This window comes from Sebastes fasciatus, chromosome 22, assembly GCF_043250625.1.
Source record: "Sebastes fasciatus isolate fSebFas1 chromosome 22, fSebFas1.pri, whole genome shotgun sequence".
In the NCBI taxonomy this organism is placed as follows: domain Eukaryota; kingdom Metazoa; phylum Chordata; class Actinopteri; order Perciformes; family Sebastidae; genus Sebastes; species Sebastes fasciatus.
In genome coordinates this window covers 6,700,470-6,725,379 of record NC_133816.1, presented here as the reverse complement: position 1 = coordinate 6,725,379, position 24,910 = coordinate 6,700,470, and the positions used below count along the sequence as shown (strand labels likewise).

Genomic DNA, 24,910 nt, shown 5'->3' with positions numbered 1-24,910 from the left:
TACACACACAAACTAAATCTCAAGTGGTGTAAATCCAAACATACGGCTCCCCGAACTGTTAAGCCATCAAATGCAGACGCCCACAATCCTTCACACAGACACGTGCGTTGAGTGAAAGTTAATCAGACACATCAATATACGCCCCTGCACGCACAAACACATGCAAAACTGTGGAAATCACTCGCACTCGCACAATCACGGTGCACTTTCACACCGAATCAAAACAGATTTTTTTTTTTTTTTTTTGTCTGAAACCCCCTAGTGGTAGCGAGACCTCGTGCTGTCACTGCTCATCAGTCAAGCGTAGGAGGGGAGAGCTTTGACTATCTGCTGCATGTCACTGCATGTGTGTGCAGCTTTAGAGAGATGCCCTGGGGCCTGGGCAAGCATCCCAGCCGCCCCCACCCCTCCCCCCCTTTTACTACTACCCATTCCACGAGGGAGACTAGCTCTAGATCCCGACTCTGACCTTATGGTGCCCTCCTGCTTCGCCAGGATACACACATGCACATATCTTGCACGCATTCGCACAGATTATGTCCAGCCCTAAGCAGAATTTCACAGTAGTCCTCAAGAAGTAATTTTGTGCAGGTAAGATTAGTCAGTGAAGAGTCAGCACAATATAATCAGCACCAATACTGAAGACTAAAAAATACATCAATAGTGTAATGTAAGAGGTTTACGTGTACAGCTTTATTCTCTTACACCTTATTGTCCTTGGATTCCATTTATATCAAGTTTTGGTTTGGATAATACAAAAGGTGAATTGAAAGTGAACAAAGACCGTGTGTGCGGGGGGGGTGGGGGGGGGCTTCAGGGGGTGTTTCCATTTGTGGCAGGCAGATTTACACATCGATTACCAAGCCGGTGTCACCGCCACGTTATGGAACATTCAGTGCATAACTAGGAGATATTTCTCTTGTCAAGATCAATTTTTACAGAATGCTCCTCTTGTGCAAAACAAAGGGCAACTACCATGTTATGTCGAGCTCTGGGAAAGGACATGGGAATAACAATGTGCGGCTTCATCAGAGAGACACATAAATCAGAGTCATCTGTGCACCTACACATGGAATAATTTAAGTCAAGTCATGTCTGCTACCAAACTAAATGATAATTTTTTTTTAAATAATATGCATTTTAATGTGGTATATGCTTAATGTATGCACATGCATTCAAAATTATGATCTCAAAGGTTCACATTTATAATACCACATGCATCAATCTTGAATATGCATAATTCTTAATTTCAATAAATGTAACAGTACAGGGAAAGACAGACACGGCAATTAGGAGTCAAGAGATGACTTTTATGCTTGAACAAGAAGCAATCAGCTGAAACTGCTTGAAATAGCAGAGATACAATGTTCGAATCTTGGATGCACCTGGGAAACTGTAGTATTTGAAACAAAGAGGCCCCAAAGCTGCATAATTGAGCAGAAATTATCAAGTGAAGCGTCGCTAATCTCGCACGCAAAGGAGAAATCGGGATATGATTGGTATCGTTTGTCTCTCATAAAGGCAGTCATTCACTCATTCTAAAGAAACGTTTCTGGAATTCTCCATTATATAAAGCCAAAGGTCTTGCCACCTAATGTTGTGTCGATATTTCTTTCCTTGCTGACCAATGGAGCAGCAAACCAGACAGGTAAGAGTGAGAGAGAAGTAAAGATAAAACTAACTCCCTTTAAACCCCCTTTCTCCCTCGAATGTACATACTATATATAAACACATAGAAATTGGTCGCCAACTGGAGTTGATGTCATTCCTGAAATCATGCTATGTGCTTAATCAACATGAACATATGTTAAACACGTTACGTACTGTTAGCAATGAGACATTATTTATAAGACACCTGTCAGCAGGCAATTATTGGGAAACCCAAGCTACTACTAATAAACTTTAAATGTTTAATGTCAAAAATATCCACCATTTTACATTTCCATTGTATATATGTTGCAATTACTAGTGACCTCCTACAAAATGTTATCCATGTCAGTGACCAATTTTGTGTTGATTCCTATGAATGAACATTGCTTTCTATGAAACTGACATACGGCATCTTGTGTCAGAGGTGACAATGTTGTGCACTAAAAATATCTCTAAAAATATGAATCTTGCAATCAAAATACTAAAAAATAAACAAACAACATGAATGCTCTACAACATAATACAATCCAGTACAATAGCCCTGTAGTAAATGATACCTTTGTGAAGCGTTAAAATACAGTAACAGGACCAGGTTACAATATAATGCCATCTAAATACCGCCCCCAACTACGGCTTCAAAATTACTAAAGAGTTGAATTGACCCCCTATCTGACACTGGCATTGAAAAGTGAACATTAGGCTTCACTAAAAGGTAGCATTTACTGGTTAAAGGCTATTGTACTGGGTTGCATTATACTGTGAAGTGATGATGTTATTTAGTCCACCCCCTGTAGCCTTATGTACTGTAAGAATGCAGTCCTGTCACCTCCTTAATTACATATTTGCCTGCAGTATTTATTGGATACAGTGAGAGTTTTGAGCACCAAAAAAAAAAATACAATTTGCTATTTGTTCTGCAGAAAAAGAGCAGAATCTGAAGCTAGGAAAGGCAGTCTCCCCAACAGCAAGGAAATGCCTCTGCATCACCCCACTGACCCTGTTGAGCTTCGACGCCTCAACTTCCAAACGCCTGGTACGTATCCCGAATGACGCCAGTGACGTCCGTCTCATTCTCTGTGAATTTACAACTGAATGTGCATTGTGAAGAGGGATGCCACTACGACTGATTGCTCGTAATATTCACAATTAGCAATGTCAAATCTTGTTTCTCCATTTTCAACCACTGCTGACATTGAAGCCCAATACCGTAACGTCCTAAAAAGTACCCATCATCTTTGCAGCGAGATTGGCACAACACAAGTGAGCAATTTGCAGGTAGACAGTGGACAGGTGCTTAGAAAAGGCACGGAGGGTCAAAACTGACAGTTTCCTCCCCGGAGACACTTCTCAGTGGAAAAATGAAGAGGCAGAAATGCAAGCTTGACAGTTTCATGGCAGCTGTCGTCTTCCTGTGCACCTGGGTTATCCAGGTCATCAAGACTTGTCATGCTTAGTCAGAATAGCGCAGTCCTGCTTGGATGGTACCCTGCTGCTAGGAGACAGGACGCAGCCTTGTGGAAGGTGAGGGAAATACAAAATGTCTTTCATTTTGTATGCGAGCCAATGGATAGCGATGCAAAAGTGGTGGCAAGCTGTAAACATTAATGTTTACTCGCTCTGACCTTTAGAGCTGAAGTGAGTGGTGGTCAGTGGTCGTGCCATGGCTCAGTCATGTGGCCTTTTTCTCGCCCGGGGAAACGTTGGGAGTCACAGTCCATTTATCACCTGGAAAGGAGGTATGCATCTTTGCCCCCCCGCCCTGACCGAGAGAGACACACTTAACTGCCGTTTGAGTTCCTCTGGCACCGACTGCTTTGGGGACAGGTGTTCAGAGACTGCCAATAATGTTGTATTATCAAAGCCATATTTTTCAGGTCAGCTAGTATGAAAGAAGGATGAATTATCCCTGCAGGCTCATTTTTGAAAAAAGATTTTGCATATTTATGAAAGCTCTTCAATGATGTTAGGACCATTACTGGCTGTTTCATCCTGGCAGAGGGGTATTTTTCCTTTTGGCTCAGAGTGATCTCAACCATCCTCCCACTATTTCACTCACCTCTCAAGCCATAATTTTTTTCCCCCAACAGCCTTTCTGAGAGCTGGTATCTTGGCCCTCTCATTGCTCAAAAAAAAGGACCAAACGTTTTTTTTTCCTACCACGTGACCACTTTCTCTCAAGTCCTGAAGCACTTCTACATTAGACCACCTCTCTACCCTACTCTCGCTACCCTTTCTTCCACCTCTTTACCCCTCAATGGACATTTTCATCTTAAGGATGCTTGATGTTTGAGCGACGGCGTGTTGGAAATGGTACTTTCATTGTCCCCCAGTGGTGGAAATGGAGTTTGAGTAGCGGGCTGCAATAGAAACCCCCTTTGCCATCTTTCAGAGAGACGTGAGAGTGGGTGGGAAAAACGAGGCACAGCTTCCATTAGCTAATGCCCACTTGTGCCAGCAACCAAAATGAAACATCACCGCAATGGAGAGAGAGAGAGAGAGAGAGAGAATGTCATGCAACTGGTCTGTCAAAACGACAATTCTCAAGTTGCAGATCTTTGGCCATAGGCTGGATTGCAACTGCATGTACAAAAAGGTGTCTTGGTGAACATCAGTATTGTTCAAACCCTACACTTTTAATTAGGGATGCACTGATCCAACTTTTTCATTCCCGATACCGATACCTGGGCTTTGGGTATCGACCGATACAGAGTACCGATCCGATGCCAGTGTTTAATTAATAAGCCGTATGCCTCACTGTGTGGAAGTGACTGGGATCATTCATTTATGTGCAAAGCCAACATTGGGCTTCACTTAAACATTGCTTTCTTACTTTGTAAAGCAAAATGTGACCAATAAATACATAGATATAAATGTATTTAATTGTTCTTTATCATTAAAATAATAAAACATACCCCAGCAACTTGGTAAGAAATCTTCAAAATGATCAGGTATTACAATTCAAGTGTAAATCTGTTTAATGCAGCAACAAATTGGTCAAAACTTAAAAAAGGAATTAAAACTACAGTAGATAATGTATATAGTATATAAACATAAAATTAAATTCAATAGATTGGCCCCATTGTCACCGATATCTGATCCAGCTATTTGAATCAGTATTGGCCCGATATCCAATCCAGTACAGGTGCATCCCTACTTTGATTGTATCCCTACATCTAAGCTCTTATATATGCTGATGACACTGTCAATGACAATTTTATATTGTCAAAGTCAAGTGAACTTAACTGCAGACTATGCAAGGAGCATATCACCATGTCAGCATCCTGTTAAAATGAATGTCATAACATCCTATGGTGGCTCAACTTTGATTTGCGCTGCTAGGGTTTTTATTCCCTGTACGCTTCCTTATTTCCACGAAATACGCATGGTGGCATAGCCAAGCTTCTAGCATGATGATTTGTATGTTACTAATGAATGTCCCATTTAGAATACACATACTCATTCAACTACTTCTTGTCACATTTCAATTTCTACCTTCTGTTTGTGAAGAAAATAGTCATCACATTGCTAATGACATCTGCAATGTATTTAATTACACCGCCGTTTCCTCCACAGGTTCAGGTGCGTCCAGTCACCCCAGTAACCTCCATTTGTCAAGTTAGTTGGTCTCGATTATGCATTTGACATGATTTGTTTTCATTTTTTTTTTTTTAGCTTTAACTCCCTTCTTTTCCTTTTTTTCTGCTTAGTCTTGTATTCCCATCCCCATCTAATCCATCTGGTGTTAATGCTATGTCATCACAGGAGGCGGAGTTTGAAATGACATGTCATCACTCAAAGCAGACATCAACATCTGGCCTAACATTTTGAATGTCTTTTTGTTTGTTTTGTTTGGGATGTTTGTTTGTGTCTGTGTCTTACTGTCATGCTAACTATCCACCGCAGCTTTCTGTGTGAATAACGGTTTTCTCTCTCAATAGGGAGAGTCCCAGTGGGGCAAGTGTGCTCGGTGACTTCTCATTGGCTTCTGTGTCCATATTCTCTTTATGAGCATGGCCACTGCTTTGAGTGAACAAACTAGCCTAACAAGAACCACTCTTCCATTCCCCCTGTTAAACACACATGCTGCTTATCTAATGATTCACTGTTAGCTTGTGCTTGGGTGATGCCCTCTATACAAGGCTGGTGATTGACCTTCAGTCCGTCTGATTGACAGGTATGGCTAACCACCCTCCAATCCCAATTATGGACCTGGCAGATCATCTGGAGCGCCTGAAAGCCAACGACAACCTCAAGTTTTCACAGGAATATGAGGTAAGTGTCAGCGAAGTTCCTATTTTGATTCAGCAATTTTAATAAATGCTGTAACAAGAGTGTTGCGGCATAAAGACAGCAATACAACATAATGTCTAGTATCATATAGGTGCATGCACAAGGTGCTGACATAAATTTCAAATTATTGTCACTATAAGTGTGGTGGGCAAAAACCAAAAGTCATTTCAGTCAACACCCTCACATTTAGCAATACTTTCCTGGAAGCCTTAAACCTATCATTGCATACCCATGCCACCACACACCAGTCCAAGCATGTCAACAAATGGTGGATGACAGCTCCAATAGGGGAGTTAGGAACTACTTTTATGAGAAATATCTTCACCACAGATCTAAAATCAGTCAGTAGTCTGTCTTTTTTTTCACAGCAGGGGATTTGACATGTCATAGCAGGAAACACAAAGGTGTAATTAATAACATTAATAATGGCGGTACTCCATTTCCAGTTCCAGGGCCCTGCTATTGTGCCTGCTGGCTCAATGATTGATGACTTACTGAGACACGTGAATGGAAAAGAGGCCATCATTAATGTTATTAGTGGCACCTGGGCTCTTCCTCATATGACAAGTCAAAAATGAAGATCTATATGACTAAACAGAGTAAAAATGGCAGTGTGACAGCCACAACATACCAACACAAATCTGCACAGAGAAAGCATTTGAATCATTCTTACTTTTTTTTACTATTCAAAGACAAAATCCTTGTTTGTCAGTTAATATACTGTGACTGTGTTGGATATCCACATGGTAAGGAATGGTAAAACACTAAAAACAGCACATAAATCAATTTGCACCCAACCTGGTTAACAATCCCAGTGCTGTCCAATTTCCTATTTTTTTTACCTTGTGCAATAATGTTAGCGACAAATTAAAATAATAGGATTAAAAGTAAGAGGCAGCACTACACCTTGCAATATGAATGTGTTGGATGGAGCAAACAACATATTGTACATACAGTATTCTATATATATATATGGAAGGATATTCAGTATTGTTTATCCTTGAGAAACCTAATGCTTTACTGCTATGCTGATGGGAGTGATAATGCACTACTAGACTGACACTTGTCCAGCCAGTTAATCATATCTACACTTTAGCTGAAGTCTCACTCTGAAATGTATGACCACTATGCGTCATGGAACAAAGGTGATAGTTATATTTATGTATCGTGTGATTAGACCTTCAAATGTAAAAGTCCTTAAAATGTAAGTGTCCTCAAAACCCTGTGGGCTGTAGTCAGACAATGTAAGTGTTTCCTTCATATTGGCTTTGCATTGTAGATGAACTCACGGAGCCTGAAAAATAATGCGAGCAAGAGGTCCTTTCAGGGGCATTTCTGCGAGATAGGAATGGTCACCCTTTCTCTGCCCATTTCTCTCCGCGGGTCCTGCAACGGCTCCAAAATCTATGAGGTCACCATATGGGTGGCTGCCAAGCTGCCCAATCATTACTGCAGCTTAAGTACATTGAATTCCCATTTCAGAGTGCTTATTCGAGAGCGGTGGAAAGCAATTTTGCGAGCACAATGAAATAAAGATTTTTATTATGAGCAATGTTGCAGCCCACTGTTTCAACATATTTTGATAAAATATCAGGCTTAGCCAGTGGTTTGTCCCCCCGCATATTGCTGCTTTAAGTGATTTCTGCAGATAAAGGACTCGGTGCTGAAATGTATTATTGTGTTCATATTCAGCTCATATGCTCTTAAATACCTCTTACTGTATTTGCTTCCATGGTCATAGTAGTATTATAAAGTTTGCCATCATTAAAAATGAATAATTAAGCTTTATGGATTTATTGCTCCCATAAATTACCCTAAAGAAGTTATAAAAGTAAGATCATATTCAGATCTGTCTAGATTATACACAAGGTCAGAGTACTAATGTGGCATCTAGTTGCAGTGTGTCCTATTACACTTGGGTTTCTACTTTCAGTGGAGATTAACTCATAAAAGCAGTCTGTAGTCATTAAAAACACAAGCACAATATTTTCCCTGTAATGTGAAATGTATTGCCGTCTTTCATGTCTTTGTATTTTCCCTTTGTGATATTATATTTTATAGCTCATTTATCGGTGATGAGGGAGCATTATCAATCTCTGCTTTACAAAGCTGAAAGACGGCTTGGATGGCAAAATTCGGCTGAACTAGTCTCAAGTGTGGTATTCTAGTATGTGCCGTAAAGTCCTACGACTCAAATGAGGAAAGCCGACGGAACACAAGCTTTTCCTTTGTGACCGATTCACAATGTGTCTTTTTGTAAATCTAATCATTTATATGTAGCAGTTATTTCACGCCAATGACAACACATTGTTCACATAGTTCTTAAAAGTGATCTACTTTTTAAGTCAAATTTCCATCTACAAAATGCTCTCCTTTAATTGAAGCTTTGCAGACCAAAAGTGACAAGTTAGATTCCTGGGTTTGTTGACACCCCATTTTCTATAAGGTACTGACAGGGCAGAATAGATTCTGCTTAAATTACCTGAGAAGAATAAAAGTCTGGGTTAGTCTATTCATCAACTAAATCAGCTTTCAGTCAGAGAACAATCATTTCCTTTGGACTCAATAACCTCAAGTACTTTTATATCATGGTCACAACTTAACTTATGAGCATCCATGTTTTGTGTGTAGAAAGAGGACACCCACTGGTTGTTATTATATGCAAGCATGTATCCTTAAATACAGTAATGTCTTGATTTATAATGTGAATGACAAATCACATGATTGCATCAATGCAAAGCTATTTCTGGACAGCTATTTCATGATGTACTGCAGCAAAGATATGGCATGTTGTCTGAGAGCAGCATGCTTTTGACAGACAAAGCTAGGGATGTTTGCGTGTTCATGTAAATTGTTTTCCCTTGGAAATGTGACGTGTGTTAGTCCTCTTCACTTGGTGGAAACAGTAAGCTTAAAATGGCCAGTCTAAAACATTATTTGACCTTGAGGGGTAACAGTATTCATACAAGACAATCTCTTCCATGCCGAAGAAGCAATATTTTATCAATATTTTACAGCCTTTCTGCATCACTGTTTTGCACGCATTGGCACTAAAAATATTATGCATGACATTAACAAGAAAAATAATATTTTCAGCCAACTATGTCATCAGTGTAGAGACAAGCAAAAATAGACTGGAGGACAAAAAGGACACATCAGAGACACACGACTGAAATCATCAAAGCTTTCACTTTTATAAACTGCCTTCCTCATAGCCTTAGAGAAATATCTCTTCTACTGTTGATACGTTTATATATTTAATGTGTATTTACTGTTGTGCAATACCTGGATATTCCAGCCTGCTGCTGTAACAAAATCATTTCTCAGTTTTGGATCAATAAAGTACTGTACATCCATTCATCCGTCTATCTATCTAGACATGCAAGGCTAATTATGCCCTTAAGTTTCATTTCATTTGCTCTGTGGTGAAAGGCATCTTTCAGTAAGCTTTCTGATATTGATCTCACACAAACACCTCACCTCCTCGCAATTGCCGTAGAGTTGAATTCAATCTTAGCAATTAAATGTTCATATTACATATTGTATATATATGGTATTCCAGTGTAATGACAAATGTTCTTCTACTTCACAGTCCATTGACCCTGGTCAACAATTCACATGGGAGCACTCTAACCTGGAGGTCAACAAACCAAAGAACAGATATGCCAATGTGATTGCCTACGACCACTCCAGAGTCTTGCTCTCTGCTATTGACGGTATGCCGCCCACCAACATCTTCTCTCCCAACTGCCGTATCGATTCTAAAGACAACCAGTACAATTTTATCTCTAAGACCTCAGGAGCAACCACACTGTATTTTATAAATTATTTTCCCACACAAGCACGTCACGACTACTTATTTCTTTTCATGCCTCAGGTGCTTGCAAAGAAAGTATCAGCTTTAGAAAATGGCAATTTTCACTTAAAATGCTGAGGCAAGCATTCAAGTCAGATTGAATAATCACATAGTGAGAGATGCAAATTTTTACCAGCATCTATTTCTCTGACTTTGTGTCAGGTGATTCTTTTATAATGCCTCGTGCTTACATTTGGTATGAAGCCATGGCCTGTTTCTTGCACTGGAAGACAATAAGACAATGTAGCACATACTAATTTGCAATACGCATTTCATTAATTGTTTGTGGGTAGGCCTATGTGTTTGTTCAAACACAAATATTAGGGATGTAATAATCCATCGATTCGGATTGATATATCAAATTGCAAATTTCCCCACTGTGGGACTAATAAAGGAATATCTTATCTTATATCAATTGAATGATCAATGATCCAATATCATCGATGCAAAGTGAAACCTCATTCCTAAAAATCCAAACAGTGGTAGCGGCGCTTCAGTTATGCATTCCGCAAGGATAGCCACATGGACATGAAGTGATGTAGAATCATGACGAGGGAACGAGCGGGGTTAGTAAGCGGAGTTCCTGTGTCTTGCATGCTACTTGCTGGTTAAAGTGGAGGGGGATAGCCCCTGAGTTAGCAACAACTTCAGCTCAGGCTCACTTAAGATGAGCCGTTAAGGTGGACCAGCTATTCTCATTTGATTAACAAGGTGCTCACCAGCATCGACCAACAACCAGACCTTGAACAACAATAATAAACAATAGATTGCTTTTCATTTAAATATCTGGAAGAGCCCAGTAATACAATTGTCAAATCATATTTCAGTAACTTTTTGTGAGTTGATATAACTATTACTGATTGTGTTAAATGGACATAAGCTATTGTGTCATATCGACCGCAGGCACCTGAATCAAAATCATAATCGTTTCATGGGAGACTTGTGATATCAGCAAATATCTTATCATTGTGCAGAGAATCGATTTAATATTGTTTTTTGATGAAACTAGTGATTTACACCCCTAATGAATATGTGTTTGCCAACTTGCTACCTAGTTGAAACTGTCAAAACTCTCTGCAACGCACAAGATAAAGACATAATGCTAAGATTACATTGACCAGAGTGACACAATCAACAAGGCATCGCTAGTAACATACGGACAGGACTCACTCAAGATGTGGTTGCACAAGTTCACTTGAGCCCACAACAAACCTGACTTGAACCAGTCCAGTAAATCTTTGGCACATTAAAGAAGTGTTGCACTGCACAGTACAGCTTCTAGAATGAAAGGACATTTTGAAATGGCTAGTTAAGTGCTGGCTCCTTCACCAGTTTATTGGCTTAAACACAATTGCACATACACACACAGCTATTAATTAACCGTTTACATTGAGCTGCTCCCATGGAGGCCAAAGGAAAATAAACAAAGAAGTAAATGGCTATTGTGACAAAAACAGATAGATAAAGACTCAAAGAGCCCTTTTTGCAGTCTCTCGGAAACAACACACAGCTTGAGCGTTGATGGAACTCCATTAGCCAGACGTTTAAACACATCTGCACAACCATATTGGAGCCTTTGTGCTGTAGCAAGTGAGTAGTTCTCAGCCAGGGGGACATGAGGGACTTCCTCTTTTCCTTCTGAAGCTTAAAGCCTCTTGGCAAGCGATGCGTCCATTGTTTACTTTGATTGAGTTCTTTGAATAAAAGGGGATTTGGGATTTGACATCAGAATTTGAAGACAGCTACTTTCAGAATTTATTGATGTGGGGATGGATCAGCAGAATCTTTGGGATACAGGCGCTCTGATGCTTCAGTACATTTGTGGACTTTAATTGTCGTGACATCGCTGAATTTGCTCTACTTTTGACCTTTGCCAAGTTGCCTGACCATACAAAACAAGCGCTTAGCAGGATTAAACTGCTTTCTAAAGTTAATCCCCAAAACTTTGTCTACTCCTCATTTGCCGAGATTGTACAGTTTCTTATTTCAATTAGTATGTGTCTGTTTTTGTTAGCATGATCCTTGCAAATTCCATGTTTTCTCCAAATTCCATCAATGCTAAGTCCTTTTTGGAATATTAAAGTTATGCAAGAGCTCAATCTTTTTTTCTATTGATCTATATTTAGTGTGTGGTACCTGTCACAAGCCTGTTATTCTACAAAGAGGTCATTTATTAAGAAAACATAATCAAAATATAATGTGACAACTACATAAATGTGTTCTATAATAACATGTAGTAATCTGACAAAGTGTGAGTAGTCATCTGCAGCAAATGCACAATGTCTTAACATGAATATACTACTACTAAGAATCCTCATCGTTATCACCATTACAATGTTGTACCCTAAAATCTTTCTCTATTGCCTTTGGGATTCCTTTGCTTTCCTATGAGGCGTACTGAGTACTGAACAACACAGTAGCAATGTTTATTTCTCAATAAGCATATTGACAGAGAAAATGGTAGAATTTGTACAAATCCTGAGTGACAGAAAGCACAAAAGCAAAAGCCATTTGCAAATGTGCATTAAACAACTTGCCTCGTTCTCATTAATCCACAGTAATGTCTCTTTTTGCTTTTTCTTTTCAATTTGAAAACGCACTGGGCTTAATTGCATTTATCCCTTGTCCATCACGGAAATGTACAGCCGCCTGGCTGTGAGGACAACTTCAACAGCAAAAGAGAGGGCGGGGGACAGTTGAAAAAAAATAACGTGGGTTGGTCTTTGAATGTGTTCATATTCCGTTTTCTTTCCCTTTTTTCTGTTGAATAAGTTACCTGGGAGTAAAAGGGAGTTCGGGGGAGACGGGGGGGGGGGGGGGGGGGGCAGTTGGAGTGAGGGGATTCTCTGATACGTGGCGTCCATGCAGATGAGACTTATCTTGGTCGACCATGTGTGCACGAAGCCCCTAAACTGCCAGTCCTGAAGCATTGACTAGCTGTCAGCTCTGTCTCTTCCGCCTGGATTCGAAAAAAGGCTGCTGTGCCTTTCATTTAATATAAGCAAAGGGAAGGAGGAGTGAGGAGGGGGAAAATTGTTTTGCTAGTTTTTTTGTTGGTTTGTTTTTCTCCATGTGAGGTGATAGACTTTTACAGACCAAGCTTTATCTGTAAGTCAGTTGCCGATATGGAAAAGGGACACAAACGCTGTGGATTTAAAAGTGTTGTTGATAGCAAATACAAATCCTCATACACTAGATCCAAATGTTGCTGTTTTATGCTATTTTTTCGATTTAATACTGACAGAAGACGTTGGCTTAACTGACTTCATTTTAGGAAACACGGAGGATAGCCTCATGCGGTGTCATCTGAGCCTTAATCTGACGTTACCTCAAATAACTCAAGGGCAAATCAAGACTTAGACTAACTTCGGAAGCAACAAATGCCACTAATTTATGACATTCATTGTCTTTTCTGCATTGTGTTACACAACAAAGTTAACCATTGTATTTGAGATTGAGTTGCTTTTTGAGTCTAACTCCCACTATCTAATTTTTCTCTTTTTAGGTATCCCTGGAAGTGACTATATCAATGCCAATTACATCGATGGCTACAGGAAGCAAAATGCCTACATTGCTACACAAGGATCTCTGCCAGAGACATTTGGTGAATTCTGGAGGATGATCTGGGAGCAGAGGAGTGCAATCATCGTCATGATGACCAAACTAGAGGAGAGATCCAGGGTAAGAGACACAAATACAGATACAGACATATTTCTCTGTGGTGCTCTCTATCTCTAACCTGACCCTGTCAGGTGGTTTGTTTCACAAAATCATCTGAGAAGCCGTCATTGTAAATGGTTTGGAAAAGAGAAGGCACTTTCAAAAAATTGATTGGATGAACCATCTGTCAATCAAATGAACAAAAACGAAACTAACTGAAAGCGAAAACATTGCCATACTTTACATGTTCAGTGCCGTACTTTGCTCTTCTTTGAATGAAAAAATACTATCCAGTTCTCTGTGTCGTCTCGCGCTATGGTCTTACACGACTGAACCACGCCCCTAGCTTCAGTAGCTCCTCACAGGACGCTGATTGGTCCGTTGTCAGGCAAGCCAGACACCAACGCATTACTTGGAGCCTGACAAGATGGATTTACGTGTGACATTTTATCCCGCGATTCTCGCGTAATCTCGTGGCATTGCGAGAATCCAGCTGCTGTGCAAGGTTACTCTATCTCTCCAAGTAGTATTCAAATGAAATGACAGGGTCGAACCCATAAGTATAACCCCAACTCCTAAAAACACCCAATGATTTAACAGTCTGGGCAAAGTCAAGCAAGTTATGACCACATGAACTAAAACTTTCAAAAATGCCATTTTTAAAGCCTACTACATATTTTTTCCATTCTTGATTTGACATAGAAGATTTGCAGAATGGATGTTTTCAACTTTGTTCCCCCTCTATCAGTGACACAATCAGTTTGAAGTCCTAGTTCTTATCCTCCAGTTGATTTGTACAGTATGTTGTACTCTGGCCCTCCCTAGACGCCCTTGTATTAATTCTCTAGGCAAAGCCATCCTGTTACCCGCTGATATCCTCAATCCTTTCTTTACAACAACAACAACAACACTTTCTGTTGTTGTTTGGTTCAGATTGATTAGTGGCATGGCTCCCTTCATTAGCCTGGCACTGCTGAAGGCACTGGATTACAATCAGTGATAAAAAGACTCCAACACTGAAAAGCTACATCGCTCAGCTGTATGCACTCACAACTCCTTTAAAGTTGACATGGTCGAAAAGCACCTTGTCCCCTTTCCCTTGCACATCTTACAGTGTTTGACTGAGCAAATAAAAGCTTCGCACAGACTCCGTAAGCTACTGACCTTCACACTCGTATGCCTTCTCTAAGAGTGGTGTTAACAGGGGTGCTGACTCTATCCACAGAGCAGTTTTCCCTCACTATCTGTACAATCTGCAAAGCAAATAAGCCCCTTTGGCTGATTTTCAATATTGCAGGTGCTGTAAAAAAGCATAATTCCTCAATTAAATTTGCTCCATGCTGTCAGGTGTCCGTTTCACTCTACAGATGCTTTGTGATATAAGAGTGCTTCTTGGCTCTGCTGTCAAGGCTTCCTGCAAAACATCCCCCACTCTGATCCTTCCATACCATTATGCTGTTTGACATTTGTAGTGCATAATGTGCTTTTGTTGCTGCCAACCGCTCCCGTCATATCATTCGCTGGGAAGCACTCAAGCTGTCTTTGTATGTTTTACATATATACAGCTTAAGTATTTGCCAGTAAATGCTATTATGAATCATTTCATTACTCCTGGTGTCACAATCACTTCATTGCTACTGGTGTCAGTGTTATAAAAGCTGCTAAAAAAATTAAAAGACTGGATAGTACTTTTTTTTGATTTTTGAATATTTCAACAACTGGAGTCCAGTTGTCATACTTTTCAACTATCACAGAGCATCAGATAGGATTTGCTGAGCATGATGACATTCTGATTGCGTTGAAAATACGGCTATTACCACATCAGTTCTAATGGACAATACGAAGCAAAACAAGTGAATTGGAACCCAGTTATTTCCTCCCCAACACCAATAGTGCTTCCCTTTGTCAGCTAAGCAGTAATGCTATAATGGAACCGTTTTTTATTGGCCGTTAACTGGGAAACAAAGCTGTACACTCCAATGGCAATAAAGCTGAGCCGGTGATATGATTGGAAACTGTGGTTACCTTTGTAATTATAGAGTACGTCAGGACAATTAATAGCTCCCTCGGCTCTACACAAATATCTCAGGCCATTTAATTGATTATAAAATCAAACCTAGTCAGCAGGAATGAGGGGAATTTGGACATTTATTTTGCCATTACTTGACTTGTAGTGTATAACTGTGTTAATGAGAAGCAGGGCAATGTTGAGAAATAGCATTATACCCAGTAAATATACCTCAAATGGATTAAAAAATTACGGGAATTCAGACTAATCTGTTCTAACTAGGGCAGAAAGTGATACATTCCTATCCGGACCTTGTCTAATGTGATGTTTCTCTCCACTGCAGGTGAAATGTGACCAATACTGGCCTACAAGAGGGACGGAGACATACGGCCTCATCCAAGTGACACTGCTGGACACAGTAGAGCTGGCCACATACTGTGTCAGGACATTTGCACTTTTTAAAGTGAGGAGAATTGTGTTGTCCTATAGTAGCTACTTAGACCCCACAACATCTGTCAAGTAGGGCTGAAGCGACTCCTTGAGAAACTGGAGTAACTCGATTACTAAAAATCATTGACGCAAATTCTCAGAATCGAGGCTTTGTTTACTACTCGATAGCTGCAGTCCTACTGTCAAGTGCTTGATGTGAGCTGTGTTGGTCACTAACCTCTCTCCACCTCCTTTATTCAGAATGGCTCCAGTGAGAAGAGAGAGGTGAGGCAGTTCCAGTTCACGGCCTGGCCAGACCACGGGGTACCGGAGCACCCCACCCCGTTTCTCGCCTTCCTTAGACGGGTGAAAGCTTGCAATCCTCCGGATGCAGGGCCCATGGTGGTACACTGCAGGTAAGAAACAACATGGTTTCACGAAAACATCCCGAAGCATGAAATTGATTTGTTCTCTCCATTTGCTGTAATGAATATATGAATACATATGACAAAATACAATAGACGCATGGTTATGTAGAGCTTTATATCCGAGTCATTTGTGTACTGAATATAGAGATTTTTTAAAGAACTCACACATGTTCCAGTGGGAAAAATGTTGGGTAAAAGTTGAATATTTTATAGGGAGTAAACTGTGGCCCACTGTAAGCCCAAACAAATCAGCCTACTAGCTTTCACAGAAGGCACTTTAAATCTGAAGGTGTTTTCAACATCACAGCACAAAGAGTACTAGTGTCATTGCCCTCGGCAAACTCAAACATCTCCTCCCACTCACTGACACACAAACACACGCAGACCTGTCGTGTTCCTTGCTACACAACTAACATGTCGCACATCAGCAGCCCACAAGTCCTCGGCTTATCCCTTGGGTTATTGCATCCGAAACAAATAACTTTCACGCCAACTTCGCTCCCCTCAGCTACATAAGCGGCCAGACTCCCAACAGAGAGGCAAAGGGATATAACACAGACTTCTGGCTCCTCTCAACTCAGGAAGTCATCAGAGGCTCTCTGCAAAGAGAACGCAAGTGACTGAAGGGGGGGGGGGGGAGGCTGTAAAAATGAAGCAACAGCCATACTGAGTGTAATAGATACAAACGTGTGTCAGAAAGTGACAAAAAGGGAAGGGGGATTACTGAAGAATTAGAATTACCACATGCTGAAGTTAATTAGAGCTAGTTGCCGAATCGCTTCAAATTGAAAATCCTGACTTTTTACAATGAAGCAGAATGCAGGAATTAATGTCACTCTGCAGATGGGAGTTTTTAATTCCTCTGCCTCCCTATCAGATAGTCATTTTTTTCCGAGCTCCAAATCCTTTCAGAGGCACTATCTCATTTCATGTTTGACTACCATTTTAAATCTGTTATATCTACATACTTGCCAAAAATGATGTTAGGAGTATTTTTAAGCAGAGATATACTGTACATAAAGATATGTTGTACTGTAGAAACTGAAGCTGTTTATGCACAAAACAAAAAGGCCTAAATAAAAGCTGTAAGAAAACAGGACCTTTATTGCCTATGATTAACAGCATGGTACAGTCTCTTAAGCAGATGATTAATTAGTTGGTGCATCAAAAATTGCAGCTTACCATATACGTACGTGCTGAGGGACCTTATGCAAAGACCATAAAGGGCTCTGGATTTGTTTGTTTGACTGGTGGCGTATGAAGTTAAATTTAGAACTGTTTAAAATAAACTGCACACTGTTCCCTTTCTCTGTAAATCACTCATAAGACACATGTTCATTTATCAGAATTGTCATTATCTCCAAACTACCATAAGACACACAGTTTCTTAGATATAACCACCCAATCATTTTAGCTGTACTCCTCCATATAGATAGCACAAGGCAGATTTTTAGAATTGAAACATCAGACCTTGGCCTTATTTAGATGAGCTCAAATTACTTTAACTTATGAAAAGATTCACAATTTTGCTTCAGTGACAATCGCTCACACAGAACCAGAAAGCTAATGCCGAATTTAGGGTCAAGAAATCTTCACAGATATAGAGTAAACATGGGTTTATTGTATGGTTCCACCACAGGAGTATTTAACAATAATAAGCTAAATGTATTAATGTGTTTCCACTGTAGTACTCTAACACTTCTCACAAGGTGAAATCACTGTATGTCTGTATGAGACATTATAGCATGTTTCCTGCTATCCTGGATCCTGCTGTTTCCACTAACCCATAGGTCAGGGACTGTTTTGCTGTTCTAGCTAAAGCGCTACCCAAGCATTGTGACACGATAGAAGAGGTCAAAAGGTCATGATTGAATGTCATGGAGAGCACTGGCCTCTCCCAGTGACTCGGAAGGGAACATTTTGATGGAACAACACACAGTTTTGAACTGAACATTGAACTGACAACCTAGCCAATTTTCCTCCTGTTTTTCTTTTTCTCTTCTCTGTATTACTGTGGTAGCCAACACATAATGCAGAATGTAGTCTACTTACCTAACTGCCCTCACTTAAGGTATGTTAGCTGCGAATGATAAATGCAAACAGCAAGAGTGCTAGCAAAAACGGAAGCTGTGCATCTACCTGTTTTTAGGCATGTTTCAAGCATAAGTGAACGTACTGATGTGGAGCAAAAGATTGAGTTATGATGCAGGAGCCATTTGAGAAGTTTCTATGGAGTTTTTTTTCACTGTGAACAATAGTCGCCATTGGAATCCATTGCAAGTGCTCTGAGTTAAGAAGTAAATGCCCCTGCGTTGCACTGCCAACTAGTGGTGACTACATGCCTGACTAAAGTCCAGCCTCAGGTTTAGTACCATGAGGCTTACAAAACATCCCGGTTGGAAAAATTAAACATGGCCTCTCCATTTTCATCAAGCCATACAGAGTTTGCATGCTCTCCACTGCTGCCAAATCCCACCTCCCTTTCATCATGGCGTAGTTGCATGCAGAGGGAATAATCCTACCAGTGGGCTACCTCCCGGTCTGAGAAATGAAGCCAATGCGGAAGTGCCTTAAACTTGCATTCTTTCTAACAGCCAGCAGGGGGCGACTCCTCTGGTTGCAAAAAGAAGTCATGTTGTATAGAAATCTATGAGAAAATGAGCCTACTTCTCATTTGAATTATTACCTCAGTAAACATTGTAAACATGAGTTTATGGTCTCAATCGCTAGTTTCAAGTCTTCTTCAATACAGCATGATGTTCATTTAGTAAATTATGGTCTCATTTAGAGTCAAATAGACCATAAAGCAGGGCATGCTTTAGGACATGGCCCTGGGACTCTTAGAACTACCCTTTCACAGTGTGTTTTCAGTTCAAAAAGGTAATGATAACCTTTTTGGTCCCCTGAAAACGACTTATTCAGTGTTTGGTTGTGCTTAGCTCCACCCTCTCATGTCACTTCTGGATGCAAACAACCAACATCATGGTATACAAATACTAAGATGACGACGGCCAAAATGCCAAACTCGAGGCTTCAAAACAGCAGTCCACAAACCAATGGATGACATCACAGTGACTACGTCCACTTGTTATACACAGTCTATGAGTCCTACTGTTGTTGGCATGCCACAATGGACAAGAATCAGCCTGTTTGAAAGAACAGAATTCCAAATCTCCAAGTTGGAAATGAATGACTTTTTTTAATTTACTTTCCACATTTTTGAAAAGTATTCAAGGACTAAAATTATTATTGACTCCATTAACAGCAATGAGGTGATCCTGGTGAGTTTGAGTTAATGTGTGTGCGTTCAATAGGCAGTGTAGGGAAATGGTGACAGGTTAGCTGACGGCAAGAGATTTGGTAACAATACATATGTAATTACTTTCGCTGCTGCTCATGCTTTATCTTCTCGAGACTCATTGCAGCTGTATTTTACACTGCGCTCTTTCTCCTATCCCCTATTCCCTAAACTCCTGGAAAGCATATTAGTCTGACACTTAATGTGTGTCGACGTCCAAAGCAGCTGGTCTTGACTGGCTGAAAAGGCAGTGTCAGGTCATTAGTGCAGTCAGTCCGCCAGCTCTCCTTCAACTGCCAAATGTACCGACGGCTTTCTGCACCGCCACACACACCATCACTTGTCGATAAAGGAATATTGCATATGTTCCTAGCATTTCCTGTTCTTACAATATATATTCCTGCTGCTCACTCTTTTAGAAAACTAACTACACAACTTCAAGATAACTGGCAGCATCATTCTGTGCATAACACAACTCCTCACCATCCTCCCCCATTCCTCATCTTCCTCTGTCTCCGTCTCTCTAGCTCAACGCTGTCACTCTGTCACTTGCTCTCTCGCAGGTCATCACTCTCCCAACATTCAGGTCTGCACTGTAAAATGTTTTCAGATTGGAAACAGCTGGGGCAAAGGGAGAAATCTCTTCTAGTTTCTGCATCCCCCGCCCAAGGGCTGAGGTGTTCTCAAACCTGGAAGTGATTCATTCTTCAAATATCCCTGGGATACTTTCACATTTCTTTGCAGCCTGATTCTTTCTTCGACTCGCATGCACATTTTATAATCGCCCTAAAGCTGTGAAGGTTTTGTAACAAAAAAAAAAGATAAAAAGAAAAAAAGTTCAGTCTCATTCAGCCAATGTCAGCCATTTTGAAAGTGATCATCAGATCATTTGTTAAAGCCAATGACTCCCATACGTGTCTTTATTCCATTCGCAGCACAGTTCCAGTGCAGCATGGCACATTAACCAGACTTGGCCCCCGGGGGACTAACTTTACTCCCTCTTGAGTTTTCCTTCGCAACCCTTTCCCCCGTTCCTCAGAGCAAATGAAAAACAAATGCTCCATCAGAAGGAGGCGGCACGAGAGCACGGCTCACACCTCGTAGGCATGTCAGCTTAATGGATTGAATAACCTATTTACTTTGGAGTGCCAAGTGCAAAGGTGCCGTCTTGTCAATGCCGTGCTTTGCGGGAGGTGGGAGGAGAGTTAACGAACAAGATTTAACACCACCCCGTCACCCAACGGTAAATAACTTGTCATCAGAAGACATCCTCTGTGCTGAAGCATGCACTATTAAAACATGTAATGTGCAGGGGTGAGCATTTTTAAATAGTCAGCAGTCTGCAGAAGGGGGCTACATTTGTACAGCATGTCTCAAGCTGGTTTGCAAGAAGGGGTCAAAGAGAAACAGTAAAACATTTTCCCTCTGTCAGAGTGCTTTTTTTACACACTAATGTAACACTGTGCCGATGTGAATCTTAATGAAGAGACCTGCCTTTCAGTGCCTCTTCTAAAGCTCTTACATTATTTGGGTGCACTGTGCTAATCTAATGGCATTAATTGAAGTCAGCTGCACTTCTCAGAAGTTGCCCGACACATTAACGAAGCCCTTTTAAAAATTGTACTCTCAAAATTGCGCCCGTGTATCCACATTTCCGTGTGCATTTGTTGTAGTGGCACTTTTCCGAACCATGAGATAAAGGTTAAATGTTGCCGTTGCATAAGTGATTAGTCCTGATGGATTGGAGAGCACAGGTGGGGTCCGGGGAGGGAAGAGACTAGATTGCAAAGCCAGCAGTGAGCCCGCTGAAGGCTGTGACTGCCAAGCCCTCTTCTCCACACAGTGCCACTTCAGATTTAATTACACTCCAAGCCAAATGGTCCGTCCTACAGTGGCAAACTTGGCGCAGAGAGTTTACCTTTTGGCCTCATCGCTGGGAGAAAGGGAGTTCTTCAAGCCCTTGTACGTGTTTAGAAAAGACACCTATCCTTCCACTGGACTGCCCCTCATTTGTAGAAGTTATGATATAGAAGCGCAAACATGTGGGATTAGGGACCTTCATATACAAGTTATCCATAAAATGTATGTTTTTTTTATAATTAACCTAGCTTTTCTTGTACAGCTACAACTGAGAATACCATCCAATAACATACTTCCTTCTTTATCTTGTTTTTGACTACAGTGCCGGGGTTGGTCGCACAGGTTGCTTCATCGTGATTGATGCCATGATGGAACGTATCAAGCACGAGAAGACTGTGGACATCTACGGGCACGTAACGCTAATGCGTGCCCAGCGCAACTACATGGTGCAGACAGAGGACCAGTACGTCTTCATACATGACGCGCTCCAAGAGGCCGTCAACTGCGGCACCACCGAAGTGCCCGCCAGAAACCTATACGCCTACATCCAGAAATTGACGCAGATAGAGGGGGGAGAGAATGTCACCGGCATGGAACTTGAGTTCAAGGTACAAACTGTTCGCCGAAGCAAAAGCGTTGGGAAAAATGTTTGGTTAATGAGCAGCTTTTTAGCTTTGGATTCCTACATCACATCTGACCTTAAGTTTTACACCAACAACTTGCCATATGTAGCACGAATTAACAGGCGTCCCATTGGCGCCCGTATTCCAAGGCACATGCGGGCCCCTTGTGTCATTGTTTGGCCATTCTCAAATCCCCAACTCTTTTCCAGTTCCCATTAGTCCCGCTAGACAGCATGGGGCCTGTGGTTTCCTCTCTATTACAGTTAGTTGACTCGCTTGTGTAACCCATCATAGGATAAATTCCCCCTTTCTGGTTTCCCCTTCCCATAGCTCCCCTTCCTTGGGTAACAGGGGTCTTGGTTTACATGAAAAGGCCAAACGCAGGTTTTCCCCACCACAACAGCTGCGGGAGGAGGGACTCGAACAATATACTCTGCATTTACAATGAGAGGCTCAACCATCCTTATCCAGCGTTTTGTTGCTTTATACATGATATTGCCTTGCTCGTCACGCTCCTACTTTCTTGCTGTGATGGATGCCGATTCCACTAAGAGATGATAAACAGGTTAGATTACACTGCGTCTGTCCACTTCAGGTTCGCTTGGGTATCCATTCCCCTGTCTTTTCATCATAACATACTATTTTTTCCCTGCAAAGGCAAGCCGTGATAGTAATCACTCTGATGCCATTTCCGTACCTTATGGTTACGTGAAATAGTGTATAACCACAGTGCAATATGAGCCATAATAGTGTAGATTTCATTACAGACTATGCGCTGCTTATTATTGTGGATTCTTCCCTACTCCCATGCGAGTAGGAAAGAAACCAAAAGGCAGGCGATTGTTCATGGCACTCTTTACTATGTACAATCCACCTTTAATGTCAAACACAGTCACCAGGGAAATTAAGAACCGTCCAGAATGTCAGTGCTCAAAGATGTCTCTTTTTCTCTGTCTCGATGCAGCGTTTAGCCAACACTAAAGCCCATACATCAAGATTCATCAGTGCCAATCTCCCCTGCAACAAGTTCAAGAACCGCCTTGTTAACATAATGCCATACGAGTCCACACGAGTGTGTCTTCAGCCCATTCGAGGAGTTGAGGGCTCTGACTACATCAATGCCAGTTTCATTGATGGGTACAGGTAAGTGCTAACATACTCTGACACGCATTGCCGGTCAGATGACCAGTATATGAATTCTTTGGACTTGAAAATGGCTCTGCATTTCATAGAAGCAACTACATTTTTGAAATAAAAGAGTCAGCAAATATATACGAGCCATTGCCATGTTTTGGCCAGTCATCGCAAATATGCCTCTTTCAATATCTTCACAATGAAAGCTCTAATGTATTCCTACGCTGATTGTCTCCATCATGTGATTAATGCATTCCCACAGGCAACAGAAAGCCTATATTGCCACACAGGGACCACTGGCAGAGACCACAGAGGACTTCTGGAGAATGCTCTGGGAGCACAACTCTACTATTGTCGTTATGCTCACCAAGCTTAGAGAAATGGGCAGGGTATGCATACGTTTATTTTCTCCCCATTTTTTTTGGCACATTAACCTCCTCATTCTGGCTACAGAACACAAAAAGCATCTTACAAAACAGCTTATATGAAATACCATGCATAGATTCAGCCGTGAGAATAAAAGCTTTCAAGCAGAAGATACAGTATGAACTGAATGAAAAAATTCTGGGAATGAACACAATGAAGCTAGTGTATGAAGAGAGTGTTGTGGCTCATTGTGGTATTCTATTTTTCACTCCCTACAGGAAAAATGCCACCAGTACTGGCCAGCAGAGAGGTCGGCCAGATACCAGTACTTTGTGGTGGACCCCATGGCCGAGTATAACATGCCCCAGTATATCCTGCGAGAGTTCAAAGTGACTGATGCCAGGGTAAGCACACATTGTTTCATAAAACGAAGATCAAAATTTGACATTGTTGGAATGGAGCCCTAACTACAGTACTATTGTTTACAGTTTGGTCTAGCGTATTGTTTTTCAAAATCTGACCATGGGTCATGGGGGACACTGAATGCATCACTAAAATAATATAATAATAACTGAGTTATTGAGTATACTGACTATTATAATATCTGAAATCCCATTACACAATTTCTTAATCACAATTTTATTTACCAAAAATAAAGACTTGAAAGACAGTGTTGAACATGCTGGATGGTGAACACTCACTGAGCACCGGATTTAACATTGCAGTAGTCATTAGCTCAATATTTTGGCATTGTATCAAGTATTTGTTTATCCCAAACTATGGCCTTAAGTGTAACATAAGCATAAATATATATTTGTGGGAATTATGACACATGTCAAAGTGTAAAAACAAATGTGGAGCCGGCAGCAGCGAGCTGCCAGAGTTTTTAATTCCATCAAAGGCTTACACAGATAAATGGCACAGGCTCCCTCCTTTGTAGTGCATGTTACACTGTCTCGTCAATGGGATTGCTCTCCTTATCATGGGGATACAATATCACTTAAGTAATGCACACCCTCAAAGTCGATTCTCCAAGCACCCTGTCGAGGGTAGCACATCAAAGGAATTAGCATCTTCAGTGGTGTTCATGTTTAATACATTCAGGTAAAATGACAGGCATCTTTAATAACAAAACATTGTCTCTGATGCTTTAAACTTGGCGCCTGGGCTAGATTTTTTCGAGAAATGCTGTCTTGCACTGTAAAACCCACAAAAATGTGGATCATTATGATGGAGAGGGTCAAGGAATGAACTGCCATGGGTTGGCTGTCTGAGAAACATCTCAGATTGGCTTCCTAGTTTCACTTC

At 41.0% G+C, this 24,910-nt stretch overlaps 1 protein-coding gene across 29 annotated transcripts in view; it reads left to right on the top strand.

The window, feature by feature from the left end:
- LOC141760990 (receptor-type tyrosine-protein phosphatase delta) overlaps positions 1-24,910 on the top strand; it is a 400,655-nt gene that overhangs the window by 371,363 nt on the left and 4,382 nt on the right. For 13 of the 29 annotated variants that reach the window (XM_074624152.1, XM_074624146.1, XM_074624144.1 and 10 more), the window contains 12 exons: positions 1,637-1,648; positions 2,571-2,683; positions 5,224-5,265; positions 5,825-5,922; positions 9,533-9,656; positions 13,302-13,477; positions 15,808-15,927; positions 16,155-16,309; positions 21,802-22,087; positions 23,067-23,245; positions 23,499-23,625; positions 23,881-24,006. In XM_074624152.1, coding sequence (XP_074480253.1) covers positions 1,637-1,648; positions 2,571-2,683; positions 5,224-5,265; positions 5,825-5,922; positions 9,533-9,656; positions 13,302-13,477; positions 15,808-15,927; positions 16,155-16,309; positions 21,802-22,087; positions 23,067-23,245; positions 23,499-23,625; positions 23,881-24,006 — 1,558 coding nt within the window. The remainder of the gene's footprint in view (positions 1-1,636; positions 1,649-2,570; positions 2,684-5,223; positions 5,266-5,824; positions 5,923-9,532; positions 9,657-13,301; positions 13,478-15,807; positions 15,928-16,154; positions 16,310-21,801; positions 22,088-23,066; positions 23,246-23,498; positions 23,626-23,880; positions 24,007-24,910) is intronic. The other 16 variants (XM_074624157.1, XM_074624156.1, XM_074624147.1 and 13 more) reach the window with 3 other exon arrangements.